At 37.7% G+C, this 16,557-nt stretch overlaps 1 protein-coding gene across 1 annotated transcript in view; it reads right to left on the reverse strand.

Annotated features, from left to right (window-relative positions):
- Window positions 1-1,302: 1,302 nt before the first annotated feature.
- Window positions 1,303-16,557, reverse strand: part of LOC141690711 (putative CDP-diacylglycerol--inositol 3-phosphatidyltransferase 2) — a 33,308-nt gene continuing 18,053 nt past the window's right edge. The window contains exons 9-10 of the mRNA XM_074495485.1: window positions 1,463-1,592; window positions 1,303-1,370 (exon numbers count right to left, since the gene is read on the reverse strand). Coding sequence (XP_074351586.1) covers window positions 1,303-1,370; window positions 1,463-1,592 — 198 coding nt within the window. The remainder of the gene's footprint in view (window positions 1,371-1,462; window positions 1,593-16,557) is intronic.

A 16,557-nucleotide genomic window follows, 5' to 3' on the forward strand; every position in this document is an offset into this window, starting at 1 on the left:
TTTGACAAATCTATCATATACATCAGTCAATGACTCATTAGTCCTAGAGTCAAAGTGTTCATACTCTTGAGTGAGTATTGTCTTCCTGTTCTTCTTAACTGTTTCAGTTCCTTGACACCTTGTCTCCAGTGCATCCCATATCTCCTTAGCAGTCTTGCAGTTGATTACCCTGTTTGACATTACATTATCAATGGCACTATGCAATAAGTGACGTACCTTGGCATCCTTAGCAATAGATGCTATATCTTCAGCAGTGTAATCATTCTTTTCCTTTGGTACGGTCATTGCTGCTTCACCTGGAACTACAACAGCGAGCTTGGTAGGTTTGTGAGGCCCTTCCCTGATTCTATCAAGGTATTCTGGATCTGTTGCTTCCAGAAACATGGTCATCCTTACCTTCCATATGGGATATTCAGATGGTCTCAATATGGGAACTCTGATGGTCTCATATCGACTCTGAGTTGATGTCTTTGATGATTCCTCAGTTTTGGTAGGCTTAGTTGGAGTTTCTGTGTCAGACATGATTGTGTTTGGATCTTTAACTGTATGTGTGTTAACAGATAGCTCTGATACCACTTGTTAGGTCACACTTTCACTGTAGAGGGGGTGAATACAGTGTTTATTACAATCAAATCAAACTTCAAGAACTTATGTAACAGAAAACAAACTTTATTTAAACAATAAACTCTGTTACAATCTGGAACTGTTATCTCTCAGTGATGAACAAAATATCACGAGAGCTACTAGAGTTATATTAAATAATATTCTCGATAATGATAACACTTCTAGTGTAAACTCTATTTCTGTGTTTATATACTACACAGTTACAAGATATTCACTAATTGATATGAAATATAATTCTGCTCCCTAAAATATATCAATCAGATATCTTCTATTCCAAGTATTCCATTCTTCACAGAATTTCTTCTTCATGCATATCTCTTCTTATGTTTATCTTGATCTTCTTAACTTTAATCAGCTACTGTCCTTATCTGATCGTCCTTCAGCACTTAAGTTCTGATATCTATCTCCTGATAACATAAGTACTGATATCCCTTAAGTTCTGACTTCCAGTATAAGTACTGATCAGTTAAGTACTGATTTGTTCTGTTCAAATAAGATCTGAAATCTAAACATAAAACATATTAGCCATGACATTATCAAATATATCTAACAATTATTCATACCATACTATACATGCATTTCAAATAAAATACAAGCATTCCATTAGCCAACTCAAACTATACAATTTTTTAAGTACTAAAAGCAAAAGCGACTTGCTCTGTGCTGCTGTACCAGAACTCACAGCCTTCTTCCTCTTCGACCACCCTTTGCGTGAGTGCTATAAGTGGGGATTGGAGTAACATCCTCTGAAAAAAGGCAAATAGAAAGTCAATACTCCTTACATGGCTATAGTCTACTCATTTCGAAGTTCATAAGCTAATTAGGACAAAAGAATTACCAATGCGACCAATTTTCATTCCTGAACGAGCAAGTGCACGAAGTGTAGACTGAGCACCAGGATCAGGAGACTTTTTCTTGTTTCCACCTGTTGCGTGAAGCTTGATGTGAAGAGCAGTGGTTCCAAGTTTCTATGGGCAATTTACCAGCCAGATTATATGAGAAAACATTGCAAAGTCACTATCATCCATTTCATACAATAAGAGGACTTTCAAGTTATATTTAGTGCTGACTGGGGAAGGCCTTGTGCGCAAGCCAAACTAGAAGAGGAATTATTGCTCCTGCTAAAAAGAACCAGTTAATAGCAGAGTAATAGCCAAAATTTTCGAAAATTCTTTGAGGTCCAATAAGTCCCCAAAGAATATCAAATGTGTTCAAAGATGCAAAACTAATCTCATATGAACACTAAGAATATACACACTTGGTCAGGCATGAAGCAGTTATACCTAAATACTGATACCTTTACAAGTACATCGTAACAAATGCATACCAAGTATCTTAATAAATGTATAAATAAATTTTAGAGCAGAATAAGTAAAAATTACATAAATTTACAGAGGGATACCTGGTTAGTCGTGGCAATGATGATCCCAATAAGTATTATGGAACTTGCTTGTACTTTCTCATAAGCTTTGTGTGCACATCCATGTGTTTATTTTGAAACTCGGACTTTCTTTGCTGCCATAATTCTCTAAGACCTTGTAAATGTGAGTCAAACTTATATGAAATAGTAGTTGCTCAAGAAAGATATCCAGTTATGTTGGTATTCATACATAGATGACATAAATGCTGAAATATTGAAAGTTTAAAATATGGCAAAGAATAATAGCTTCATTATAAATCATAATCATCAATGAAGATGGTGATTTTCAAATCACAGTCAGTAGCTTGCACTCCATCTTTATTGGGTGAGCAGAATTTACTAAAATTGTCACACCCCCAACTTTAACAGCAAAATAAATATAGCTATTACATCATTTTAATGAAGAATACACAACCAAATCCAAGATCTTACATTTTAGGGTTTGGAACAGCCCAACACTACCAACTATTACATCTGATTACAAATACCGAGTCCTCACACAACTATTATACTTATTCTACCTGAGCTCAAACATAAGCATCAGCATCACAGGTCTTACGGGCAGTCTGCTTGAATCTAACCATAGCTGCTAGTTGTAATATCAGGGTAAAGCAAGAAGTGAGCCAAATGCTCAACAAGTGCTAACAGCACAACACAAAACATAAATCGAGATATACTTTTAAGAATGCCAATGGAAAGACATAACTAATGATAACGAGAGATAAAACTATGAGAGATGGCATCATTTTGCTTGTATCAAACAATTTTAAAAATCATGTCTTAATCAAAATCATTTTATGACGCTACAGATTACAGCCGGTGATCAGCCGCGAAGTAATCCCGAACCTCGCTGGGTTCTAAAACATTAACGGGAATCCCTAGGCAACTTTTAAGCCTAATATAAGTATGGAAAGGACTCGCGTCTCAGTCCAGATCCACTATTCAAGAAAACATTTATCCCCCTTTGGGACTGAAAACCCATATTTTATTTATTTCAAAAGCTGATGCTGAATTGTAACAAAATCTCTTTTAACAGTAAACATTTTTATTAAGGGAATATAGATCAACTCGAAACACGGTAAATATGGTACTAAATCTCAGGGCCATGATTCACAAAACTTTACGCTATTAGGGTAACCAAAAGGTTTTCATATGTCAGAACTTGGACAGGAAAATATGGTGAGACTAATGGATAATATGAAGGGTTAATGCCAAACTGGGATTAAAGCAATGGTTTCTCGTCAAGGTACAGGTGTTGGATCATTAAGAAGATAAGCTTCACGAATACTATGGGTGTTAAGGTAATGATCTCTAGCTCAGGATGAATGTATATATCATAATTGTCAAGCTTTAGGATAGGAAAGAGGGTATCAATCAATGAGGAATCATGTTGGTAAGTTTCTGACTATCAAAGTTCAGGGTAAGGTTCTATAGGGGTTCAAGCATCAGGATGAGATATCAATACTTAGGAATCATCATCATGTTAATCAAGAGGATCAATCAAGTAATATAATAACTCTTTATTTTATCATGGCATTTAACTATCATGAAAAGACTTTTGAAATACTTGCAATACATACTTAAGGGTTCATGGCATCTCTATGTAATTCAAAGATAAGCGAGAGATACGCTTGATTTAAACATATCAAAATGACTCAGGATAATTGCATCGATAAATATGAACTGTTTATAGTAAATATGAAGGTCAAGTTGAATCACTTGCCTTGAGATAGGCTGGTCTGGTCTGACTGGTAGGAGCAACTGAAGCTTCACTCGACTTTTATGGCAAGTTTTCCCTCGTCTCGAGATCCTACATAAATAATAATAATCCTCATTATAATATATTCTTACCATCTCAACCTATTTACAACCCGGAATTAAACACGGATGGCACTTAGGCCTATATGCACTTAATTTATATCCACCTTTATATTTCAAATGTACACACGTAGCCACATAATCACATATCGTATATTAATACCAAATAACACCATAATGCAACAATAGGCTTAGATGATCTCGACTCACAACTTAAGTCACTTGGTCGCTAAACTAGACAAGATCTTCAAATTTTGGCTTCCTAACTCGATGTGCCTTTCCTAAATTATCCAAAACCTATTGACCCTCACTTGTGCCTTTTTCTCTACTGACCTTATACTATCTTACAACTATGGTGGTCGACCTAATACTCACTTCTAAGTGTTCTAAAACTATGTGATAAGTGAAAGTGCTCACTGGTGCAAATTTCAGAATGACAACTATGGTTTCTTGAGTACATTAGACACTCTTAAACTACAAGTTTTCCTTCAAAACTTTTAAACAAGACTCTCCTGACCTAAGGGCATCTCACAAACTTGATGTGGCTCAAGGGCCTGGCTTGGGCCTTCTTGGGCCTAAGCTAAAAGTCCAAGGTTCCCCTATTTTTCTGGGCAGAAAATGCCCTGATTTGAATTAACTTGTGACACATGGTTCTAACTCATATCCTATGAACTATGGTTGGAAAAACTTCTCTGAAACTCCCTCTAACTAAGGCCTAATTGGGACTAATGAGGGCCTACCCATGACATGGTCAAATCTCCCTATTTCTAAGTTGCAACAAAACTGTCCCCTGCTGGATAGATTTTGTTATTCTACTTGTGCACCTAACCAAATGACATGCACACCTCCAACCAACTCCTAACACCTTTTATATACTCCCAATACTAACTTCTGGTAGCTTGGGCCTCAAAGTGCACACCAATGACATGGTCAAAACTCACTCTAAACCTCAGGGTGCTATACTGATTTTTTTGCAGAAACTTTAATTCTCATTTTCCAAGGTTTTGACTTGACAAACTCAACTAACAACGACTCAATACTTAAACCAAGACTTATACATGGTATTCTACTGAACTAACTCCCTTATTCTCCAAATAACCTTGGTGAGATCATCCTTACCTAAGGTACAATTATGGCAAAACGAAAGAGACTACACTTCACAAATCACAAATCTTCATGCTTTTGAAACAACAAGATATATATTTTTATAAAAGATAACCACGAATTATTACCATGCAACAAGAAGCATAAATCAATATTAACATATTATTCCTACTGAAATTAAGGCTCACTAACAAAATCTTTCCAAATGATCAAAATCTTACAATATTCTAAGAGAAATCCACATGCATGCATGCCTTCGGGTTTTTCAATCCAGAACAACACATTTTCTACAAATTTTCTATCATAAAATTGACATGCAAGCCTAGCATAAGATATAATTAGATGATCACTTAGCATGCAAAGATTTTTATCAAATTTTCACCACAAAATTCAAGTCATTATCACATAAACATGCAAAAATTGATTTAAGCAACAAGAATAGTCTTAAGGACCATTCATTCGGCTCCCATATGGTCATGGCCGAATGAAATGGATGGCAATGGCCATTTAATCATCAAGAGTTTCTCTCTCAAGATTTGGCACTTCTCCATTCCTTGTAGTCCTCTCAAAAATAACCCTAAACTCACAAGAATCAAGGTTGTATTTTGAGTTTCACTAAAACCTTTACATGCAACCTTTAAACTTAAACTTTTCACTCATCACACTTTAAATTATGTATGATCAAGATATAGGAAGTAACATTTACTTGATTGCAAAGTGGGAGCTTGAATGAAGAATGAAGAAAAGGGAGGGGGGTATGGCTTCGGCCAAAAAGCCGAGAGGAAAGGGGAGAACCGAGAGGAGGGGGAGGAAAGGAGGAGTGTGGAAATGGTGGGGTGAATGTGGAGTAATAATCATGTTAGTTTGGTTTTTATTTGGCCAAAAGTGAGTGGATTTGAGATTTTACAAGAGTAACCTTCCAATATAGTTAGGTAGATTTGCATGCAAGGGTAAAGTGGTAATTTGGTTAGTAGAATGAAAGTTAGTGGGGTTGGAAATGTCTTCCTTGCCCCTTAGTTGAATTGGAAGAGTATTTGCATGCAAGGTTAGCCATGTAATTTGCTAATTATAACAAATAAAATTTATAAAGATTTATTTTTATAAAATAAAATACATGTTCAAAAATTATAAAATTTATACCATAAATTAACTTGGATTTTTAGAGACTTTATAAAATCATTTTCAAAATTTGTGAACAAAATACCTTTTAAAAGAAAAAATTTCCAAAGCTTAGAATATTCCTTATACATCAAAAATAAAGAAATTAAATAAACTCTTGCTTTGAAAAAATCATATACTACACAAAGCAAATTTATAATGCAGAAATTTTCACTCACACTTAGCGTACAATCATTGAATATATTTTCATTTGACTTTCGTATTATACCCAATCCACAAATAATATTACATAAAATGCCGGTCGTAACATCCTCTCCCCCTTAAGGGATTCTGTCCCCAGAATCTAAGAGAAAAGATGAGGATGCCAGGAACGCATATCAGACTCTAACTCCCAAGTCGACTCTTCGACCTTAGGGTTCCTCCAAAGTACTTTTACTAACTTTACCGACTTATTTCTAAGGCTCTTTACTTTCCAGTCGAGTATTTTAACCGGTTGCTCCACAAATGAGAGGTTTGCCTGAATTTCTACAGGTTCATATTCTATCACATGGCTAGCGTCAGGATTGTACTTCTTAAGCAACCACACATGGAATACATTATGCACATGCTGATACTGAGGTGGTAAGGCCAACTCATAGGCCACCTTTCCCACTTGACTCAAAATCTCAAAAGGACCTATGTATCTAGGTGCTAACTTCCCTTTCTTGCCAAATCTCATCAACCCTTTTCTAGGTGACACCTTCAGCAACACAGCTTCGCCAATTTGGAATTGAACGTCCTTACGCGCTGGATCCGCATACTTCCTCTGTCTATCTTGAGCAGCAAGCAACCTTTTCTGAATTAACTTGACTGAGTCATGCAACTGTTGTACCAATTCCGAGCCGAGAATTCTTCCTTCTCCCACTTCATCCCAACTTGTTGGTGATCTACATTTTCGCCCGTACAAAGCTTCGTATGGTGGCATGCCGATACTGGAATGATAGTTGTTGTTGTAAGAGAATTCAATCAACGGCAAATGGTCGTCCCAACTTCCTGCAAAATCGATTGCACAACTGTGCAACATGTCTTCAATCGTTTGAATTGTCCTTTCACTCTGGCCATCAGTCTGCGGGTGGTACGCCATGCTCATATTCAACTTTATGCCAAGACATTCCTGAAATTGCTTCCAGAATCTCGAGTTAAATCGGGGATCTCTGTCTGAAACTATTGATACGGGTACTCCATGCCTTAGTACGATTTCGCGCACATATAGATGAACCAACTTGTCCAGTGACGACTTCTCATTTATTGGAAGGAAATGCGCCGACTTCGTAAGACGATCAATTATAACCCATATTGCGTCATGCCCGGATTTCGTTCATGGTAGTCCCACTATAAAGTCTATAGCGATATTTTCCCATTTCCATTCTGGAACCTTCAGGGGCTCAATTAATCCGCTTGGTCGTTGATGTTCTGCCTTTACTTTCTGACAAGTATAGCACTTCGCAACCCATTCTGCCACGTCTCGTTTCATATTTGGCCACCAAAAGTTCTTCTTTAAGTCTCGATACATCTTGGTGCTTCCCGGGTGGATTGAAAATTTCGAATTGTGGGCTTCATGGAGGATCTCATTCTTTAATTCAGGTACATGGGGAATCCATATTCTGGATGAAAACCTTAGTATCCCTTGCTCATCCCTTTGAGTATTAATCTCCTCTCCAAATAACTGATTCTTCTCTTTTTCCATTACTTCCTCTTGACACTTCTTTATCTTTTCCACTAGTGTTGGATGAAAGGTCATTGCACGACAAACTTCCTTGACTTTTCCATAAGCACAAAGTTCCAATTCCAATCTTTCGATTTCTTCAGATAACTCTTTTGATGTTATCATCATATTCAATCTCTCCTTCCTACTCAGAGCATCGGCCACTACGTTCGCCTTTCTAGGATGGTAATTTATCGAACAGTCATAGTCCTTGATCAATTCCAGCCATCTCCTCTGCCTCATATTGAGCTCTTTTTCAGTAAAAATGTACTTTAAACTCTTGTGATCCGTGTAGATTTCACACTTCTCTCCATAGAGGTAATGTCTCCAGATCTTGAGTGCGAACACTATGGCGGCTAGTTCCAAGTCATGCGTCGGGTACTTTAACTCATGCGGCTTCAACTGTCTTGACGCATATGCGATCACTTTACTGTGTTGCATCAACACACAACCCAAACCCTTATGTGAAGCATCGCTGAATATTACAAAATTCCCTTGTTCATCTGGAAGTACCAACACCGGAGCTGTTACCAACTTCTGCTTTAACTCTTGAAAGCTATCTTCACATTCTGCACTCCATTCAAACTTTTGATTCTTTCTGGTTAACTTGGTTAATGGCGTGGCGATCTTCGAGAAATCCTTGACGAATCTTCTATAGTATCCGGCCAATCCTAGAAAACTTCGCACTTCCGTAGGAGTCTTTGGCCTCTCCCAACTCATAACTGCCTCAATCTTTGCCGGATCCAGTTTAACTCCCTCATTTCCAATAACATGCCTCAAAAATTGAACTTCCTTTAACCAAAACTCATATTTGGTAAACTTGGCATACAACTTCTCTTGTCGGAGTATCTCCAATGCTATCCAGAGGTGCTGTTTATGTTCTTCTTCCGATTTAGAATAAATAAGAATGTCATCAATGAATACCACGACAAATTTTTCCAAATACTTCTTAAATACCCGATTCATCAGATCCATAAATGCGGCCGGAGCATTGCTCAATCCAAACGGCATTACTAGGAATTCATAATGCCCATATCTGGTCCTGAATGCGGTCTTAGGAATATCTTCTTCTTTGATCTTTAATTGATGGTATCTCGATCTCAAATCAATCTTCGAAAAGCATTTTGCTCCCTTCAACTGATCAAAAAGGTCATCTGTCCTTGGTAGCGGGTAGCGGTTCTTGATCGTCACCTTATTCAACTCCCGGTAATCTATGCATAGACGCATACTCCCATCTTTCTTCCTTACAAATAGAACAGGTGCTCCCCATGGTGACGTACTTGGTCGTATCACTCCTTTATCCAATAATTCTTGTAGCTGGCTCGCCAACTCTTTCATTTCTGCTGGTGCCATCCTATATGGGGCCTTTGAAACTGGTTCCGTGCCTGGAGCAAGGTTGATCTCGGACTCAATTTGTCGATCTGGTGGTAAACCTGGTAGTTCGTCGGGAAACACATCGGGGAACTCGTTAACTACAGGAATATCTTCCATTCTGAGGCTGCCTCTCTCTGAATCCACTACATATGCTAGGAACGACTCACAACCTTTTCTAAGTAACTTCTTAGCCTGAATAACTGTAAGAAATAGTTACTTTTGCCTCTGCTCCTTAAATACTACCTTCTCTCCACTCTTCGTCTTTAAATACACTCTCTTGGTCTTACAATTTATTTGAGCGCTATTCTCTCCTAACCAATCCATTCCTAAAATTATATCAAACTCTCCCAACTTGAAGAGTATCAAGTCGGTTGAGAACTTATACCCCGAAATATCAATCTCACACTTTGGACAAAATTGATTCACAGGAATCTTCTCTTGGTTCGCAATTACCACATTTACTACCTCACTCATAACCATTTTATCACATTGGAGCTTATCAACAAAAGATTCTGATATGAAAGATCTTGTTGCTCCCAAATCAATCAATACTTTAGCTTTGACATTACTGAGTAAAAGTGTACCTGCTATCACTTCCGAATTCTGTACAGCATCCTTCATCTTCAAATCAAATATCCTTGCTATTGCTTGCGGGGTTGGTGCAGGTGGTGGAGGTAATGCCAATACCTCAGTTGGCACGCTTGCACTGGTACTTGCCACGTTCATCAGAGCTTTGACTGGTCCGGTTGCCTTACACTCCCTAGCCATGTGTCCAGTCTTCCCACACTTGTAGCACGTAACTTCTGGCTTCGGCATCTTGCACTCATTCGCCAAATGTCCCTTCTGATTGCACCTATAACAGGTCATGCTCAGCTTATTGCATACTCCGGGGTGCCTTCTTCCACAGTACTTGCATTCCGGTCTCTGGAACCTGTTTTCTCTAACTTGCCCTTGGCTTGCCTGGTTGTTCCCTTTTGATTCTTGCCTTTTGCCTAAATTTCCCTTCTTTTGAAAATTTCCGCCCTTCTGGAAACCAATCCTCTTTATATTCCGATCTTGCAAACTTCCAGCTTCCGACTTTTCTCCATAAAATGGAACCTTCCTCTTCTTGTTATCCCTCTCTTTCCTTGACTGCATCCCATTATTCTCAATCAGAGCAGCTTTCTGTACTACTCCCGCATAAGTTTCAAGCTCAAATATAGCCACCCTATCTCTGATCCAAGGCTCCACTCCTTGCTGAAATTTCTTTGCTTTTTCCTCCTCAGTGCTGGTATACTTTGTCACAAACCTTGACAACTCAGTGAACTTCTTCTCATACTCCAATACAGTCATATTCCCTTGCTTCAACTCAAGAAATTTTAGCTCCATCTGATTCTGCATGAACTTAGGGTAATACTTGTCCAGAAATAACTTCTTAAATCTCTCCCAAGAAACCTGCTGAGTGACTTCCATAGCCTTTACTGATTCCCACCAATAGATGACTTCTCCCTTCAAGAAGTAAGTAGCATATGGCGTCTTCTAATCGTCTCCTAACTGTACTAACTCAAAAGCCCTTTCCATCTCCTTGATCCATGTGTTAGCTATCACTGGATCAGTGGTATCATGAAATACAGGTGGATTCATATTCTGAAAAGCCTTGAAGGTGACAATTTGTCTAGGTGGTACTGGTGGTTCAGGTGGTTGGTATGGCTCACGGTTATCTTGGTTTTCAATTCGTTGTTGAAGAGTTAGTTGTTGTTGAGCTATAGCATTGGTTTGCTGTTGCAAGGTTTCCAGTAGTCGAAGAATATTTGGGTCTGTGGTGGAGGTGGTTGTTGGGTTCTTCTTTTTGGGAGGCATGATCCTGAAATAAGAGTTGTGTCAAAACAGATATGAATGATAAAATGATTCGAGGGTATCGCATGGCATTCTCATTTACATATGGGGTCAAGTTTCCAAATTAAGAAGATATGATGATAAAAACATAAAATAACAGTTGAGAGCAAATGGAACAATAGCACATAATTATTGAAATTTTAAAGGTCACAGTACATAGGATTGGGACATAGTCTGATTCTAGGAATAACAGGCTTATTTAAAGGAAAAACAGAAACAACTGGGGATTCCATAGAGTCTGATAGTACAATAACATGAAAGGTAAATGGAAAGAACTAAGGCTCCACTCCATCTAAACGGGGCTTGATAGTCTTTTCGTCTCGAAGCGTCTTCACAATGCTCTGGAGCTCATCTGCCACCATCTGAATGACATACTGGCTGGTACGGTCCCGGTGCGCTGGCATCTCCTCAAGCTTAGTGTTGACGTACTAAACCAAGATCTCAAGTCTCGCAGTCATCTGCTCCTTGGGCTTCCCTTCGTAGTTTCGGTTGTCCGAATAAATGTTCTTCAGTCGGTCGTACTTGCCCTGAAGCATGTCGAACTCGCGCCTCAACTCAGCATACACTGTGAAAGCAATAGTGTCGTCCGACAGAGAGGATGACGAGGAATGCGCCCTTTGCTGACAACCAATAAGAGGAGTATTAATAATAATTTACTTAACCTACTCTCTCGCATAATATCTATAACCTACACACAAATCCTATAACCTATTTGGGCTGTCCAGGGACTCTAAACCGTAGCTCTGATACCAAAACCTGTCACACCCCCAACTTTAACAGCAAAATAAATATAACTATTACATCATTTTAATGAAGAATACACAACCAAATCCAAGATCTTACAGTTTAGGGTTGGGAACAACCCAACACTATCAACTATTATATCTGATTACAAATACCGAGTCCTCACATAACTATTATACTTATTCTACCTGAGCTCGAACATAAGCATCAGCATCACAGGTCTTACGGGCAGTCTGCTTGAATCTAACCATAGCTGCTAGCTGTAATATCAGGGTAAAGCAAGAAGTGAGCCAAATGCTCAACAAGTACTAACAGCACAACACAAAACATAAATCGAGATATACTTTTAAGAATGCCAATGGAAAGACAAAACTAATGATAACGAGAGATAAAACTATGAGAGATGGCATCATTTTTCTTGTATCAAACAATTTCAAAAATCATGTCTTAATCAAAATCATTTTATGACGCTACGGATTACAGCCGGTGATCAGCCGCGAAGTAATCCCGAACCTCGCTGGGTTCTAAAACATTAACAGGAATCCCTAGGCAACTTTTAAGCCTAATATAAGTGTGGAAATGACTCGCGTCTCAGTCCAGATCCACTATTCAAGAAAACATTTATCCCCCTTTGGGACTGAAAACCCATATTTTATTTATTTCAAAAGCTGATGCCGAATTGTAACAAAATCTCTTTTAACGGTAAACATTTTTATTAAGGGAATATAGATCAACTCGAAACACGGGAAATATGGTACTAAATCTCAGGGCCATGATTCACAAAACTTTACGCTATTAGGGTAACCAAAAGGTTTTCATATGTCAGAACTTGGACAGGAAAATATGGTGAGACTAATGGATAATATGAAGGGGTAATGCCAAACTGGGCTTAAAGCAATGGTTTCTCGTCAAGGTACAGGTGTTGGATCATTAAGAAGATAAGCTTCACGAATACTATGGGTGTTAAGGTAATGATCTCTAGCTCAGGATGAATGTATATATCAGAACTGTCAAGCTTTAGGATAGGAAAGAGGGTATCAATCAATGAGGAATCATGTTGGTAAGTTTCTGACTATCAAAGTTCAGGGTAAGGTTCTATAGGGGTTCAAGCATCAGGATGAGATATCAATACTTAGGAATCATCATCATGTTAATCAAGAGGATCAATCAAGTAATATAACAACTCTTTATTTTATCATGGCATTTAACTATCATGAAAAGACTTTTGAACTACTTGCAATACATACTTGAGGGTTCATGGCATCTCTCTGTAATTCAAAGATAAGCGAGAGATATGCTTGATTTAAACATATCAAAATGACTCAGGATAATTGCATCGATAAATATGAACTGTTTATAGTAAATATGAAGGTCAAGTTGAATCACTTGCCTTGAGATAGCCTGGTCTGGTCTGACTGGTAGGAGCAACTGGAGCTTTACTCGATTTTTATGGCAAGTTTTCCGTCATCTCGAGATCCTACATAAATAATAATAATCCTCATTATAATATATTCTTACCATCTCAACATATTTACAACCCGAAATTAAACACGGATGGCACTTAGGCCTATATGCACTTAATTTATATCCACCTTTATATTTCAAATGTACACACGTAGCCACATAATCACATATCGTATATTAATACCAAATAACACCATAACGCAACACTAGGCTTGGATGATCTCGACTCACAACTTAAGTCACTTGGTCGCTAAACTAGACTAGGTCGTCAAATTTTGGCTTCCTAACTCGATGCGCCTTTCCTAAATTATCCAAAACCTATTGACCCTCACTTGTGCCTTTTACTCTACTGACCTTATACTATCTTACAACTATGGTGGTCGACCTAATACTCACTTCTAAGTGTTCTAAAACTATGTGATAAGTGAAAGTGCTCACTGGTGCAAATTTCAGAATGACAACTATGGTTTCTTGAGTACATTAGACACTCTTAAACTACAAGTTTTCCTTCAAAAATTTTACACAAGACTCTCCTGACCTAAGGGCATCTCACAAACTTGATGTGGCTCAAGGGCCTGGCTTGGGTCTTCTTGGGCCTAAGCTAAAAGTCCAAGGTTCCCCTGTTTTTCTGGGCAGAAAATGCCCTGACTTGAATTAACTTGTGACACATGGTTCTAACTCATATCCTATGAACTATGGTTGGAAAAACTTCTCTGACACTCCCTCTAACTAAGGCCCAATTGGAACTAATGAGGGCCTACCCATGACATGTTCAAATCTCCCTATTTCTAAGTTGCAACAAAACTGTCCCCTGCTGGACAGATTTTGTTATTCTATTTGTGCACCTAACCAAATGACATGCAAACCTCCAACCAACTCCTAAAACCTTTTATATACGCCCAATAATAACTTCTGGTAGCTTGGGCCTCAAAGTGCACACCAATGACATGGTCTAAACTCACTCTAAACCTCAGGGTGCTATACTGATTTTTCTGCAGAAACTATAACTCTCATTTTCCAAGGTTTTGACTTGACAAACTCAACTAACAACGACTCAATACTTAAACCAAGACTTATACATGGTATTCTACTGAACTAACTCCCTTATTCTCAAAATAAACTTGGTGAGATCATGTAACACCCCCAAATCCAGGGTCGGGGATCCGGGTTGTCACGAGTTCCATTTCCCTTAATAACACCTAATCTTAATAATTACTCAACTACTCTGTACAGGACCCCACAATAAACACACACACCACACGTTATAGTCTCAGAGATGAACATCCAAAAATAACCACAAGTCATTTTATTCCACAATTATCTTCCAATACACCTTAAAAGGTTTTCTGAATAAATTTACATTTCTTTGCCATTATTACAATTCATAAATAAACATAATCTGATACATCAAAAGTTGAAAGCCTAGCCTATTGGTAGTTCCTACCTCAGCTACAGCGACATCAACGCCTATAGGAAGCTGCGGAACGTTTCCTATCCGCTCGCGAATTGGGAGCTTGGTCCTGTTCATCTTGTCTATCTGATGTTGTGTGATGAAAGAAGAAAGCAAGGGTGAGCAGCAAGCCCACCAAAATAATATGTATAATGATTAACCATATATGAGCCTTCTCATAGTACTCATGAAGGTCTTGGTCAAAAGAAATGAACCAAGATGATATCTTAATGCGATGAAGTCACAAAATATTCAGTATATATATACATATATACTTTTCAAAATATTGGAAGTCCTCTTCCATGCATAATACACACAGAGTTCCAGTGTATAACTGTATAAAAATATCGTTGCAAGGTGATCTCATATATCTAACCTTGTCTCAACGTTTTTCTGAAAATCTTTGTCATGCATAAGATAATCATTTACTAGATATAAGTTTAAAAGATGAAGTTACAAGATATTCCAATATACTTATATCTTTTCCAAATACTACTTGAACTACCACCATTCAAGTTATAATTAGTTTCCAAAGTTCATCACATGGATGAGACTACAAGACCAGATTTGAATAGATTAAATCTTTAAAATATCATCAAAATAAAATGAAGTTACGAGATACTTCATTTGATGCAAACATCATTTTGAAAACTTGACCCTGCCAACACTCAACAATCGCCCAACCGTAGCCTTTCTATCGAAGTGTTCTGGGTAGTGTTGCAGAAATATCCAATTGGATGATGAACTCATTACGGGAGTTTGCCGCGCCAGGAAGACCACTTACGATGATCAGTCGTAGTAGTGCAACCCCATCATTTTCTACATGTAGAGGAGAACCTGTCGGATTTACTTGTCAACCGAACACTGAACTCCTAAGGAATGGACCGCCTTAGCGGAACTTCCAGGCCATTTGGGCCAATATAATAAGGCTGGGCCGGCGCCACTCGACCACTTACGCCACTCCTAGTTCAGATGAAATCCATGACTCTGAAACGTAAAGCTCGTTCCCCCTTTCCCCAAGTAGAAACTTGTTGATACGGCTCCACCAAGAAGTCGTATCTAGTTGGAAAGGAAAACTCACCGATATTTCCCAGGCGATGCCTGTTAATGGATTAACTTGTTCCAAGAATTTTACTTCCCGAGTGTTGGGTAAGTAATCAATTCATTTATCAAAACAGCAACCTTGTTGCGAATATAAAACACACCACAGAGCCGGATCCCTCAGGTTTTGAGCGAGTATTTAAATCCCCTTCGAAAGGAGGATCTTAAATATAAAAATGAGTTTTGGGATCCGCTCTAACTTTTAAAAATCATTTTGAAGACTCGCAAAACATTTTTAAGAATGTTTGGAGTGATGCTGATTTAACAAGGTAAATCAGTCCCAATATATTAGAAAATATCTGAATATTATTATTTAAATAATATTCCCATAAAGAATAATCTTTATAAAAATAATTGAAGTAGAAGTTTTAGAACTTATACTTGAAATGAATATTAAATAACCAAAGATATACCTATACGAAAGTACTATCTTTATTTGAATAATCAAAAGTGAGTTTGATTATCGACACCTTATTCTTTAATAAAATAAAGAATATATCTCAGCAAATAATCGGAGTCATAGATCCTCAAATGAATATTCAAATAATATTCAATAAATAAAATAAGCAGAGTCATAAGCCCTCGAATGAATATTATAAATAATATTCATTAAATAAAATAAAGGAGTCATACATCCTCAAATGAATATCCAAGTAATATTCAATAAATAATATAAAGGAGTCATAAGTCCTCGAATGAATATTCAAGATAATATTCATT

The sequence above is a fragment of the Apium graveolens genome, chromosome 10, assembly GCF_009905375.1.
Source record: "Apium graveolens cultivar Ventura chromosome 10, ASM990537v1, whole genome shotgun sequence".
NCBI classification, from domain to species: Eukaryota; Viridiplantae; Streptophyta; class Magnoliopsida; order Apiales; family Apiaceae; genus Apium; species Apium graveolens.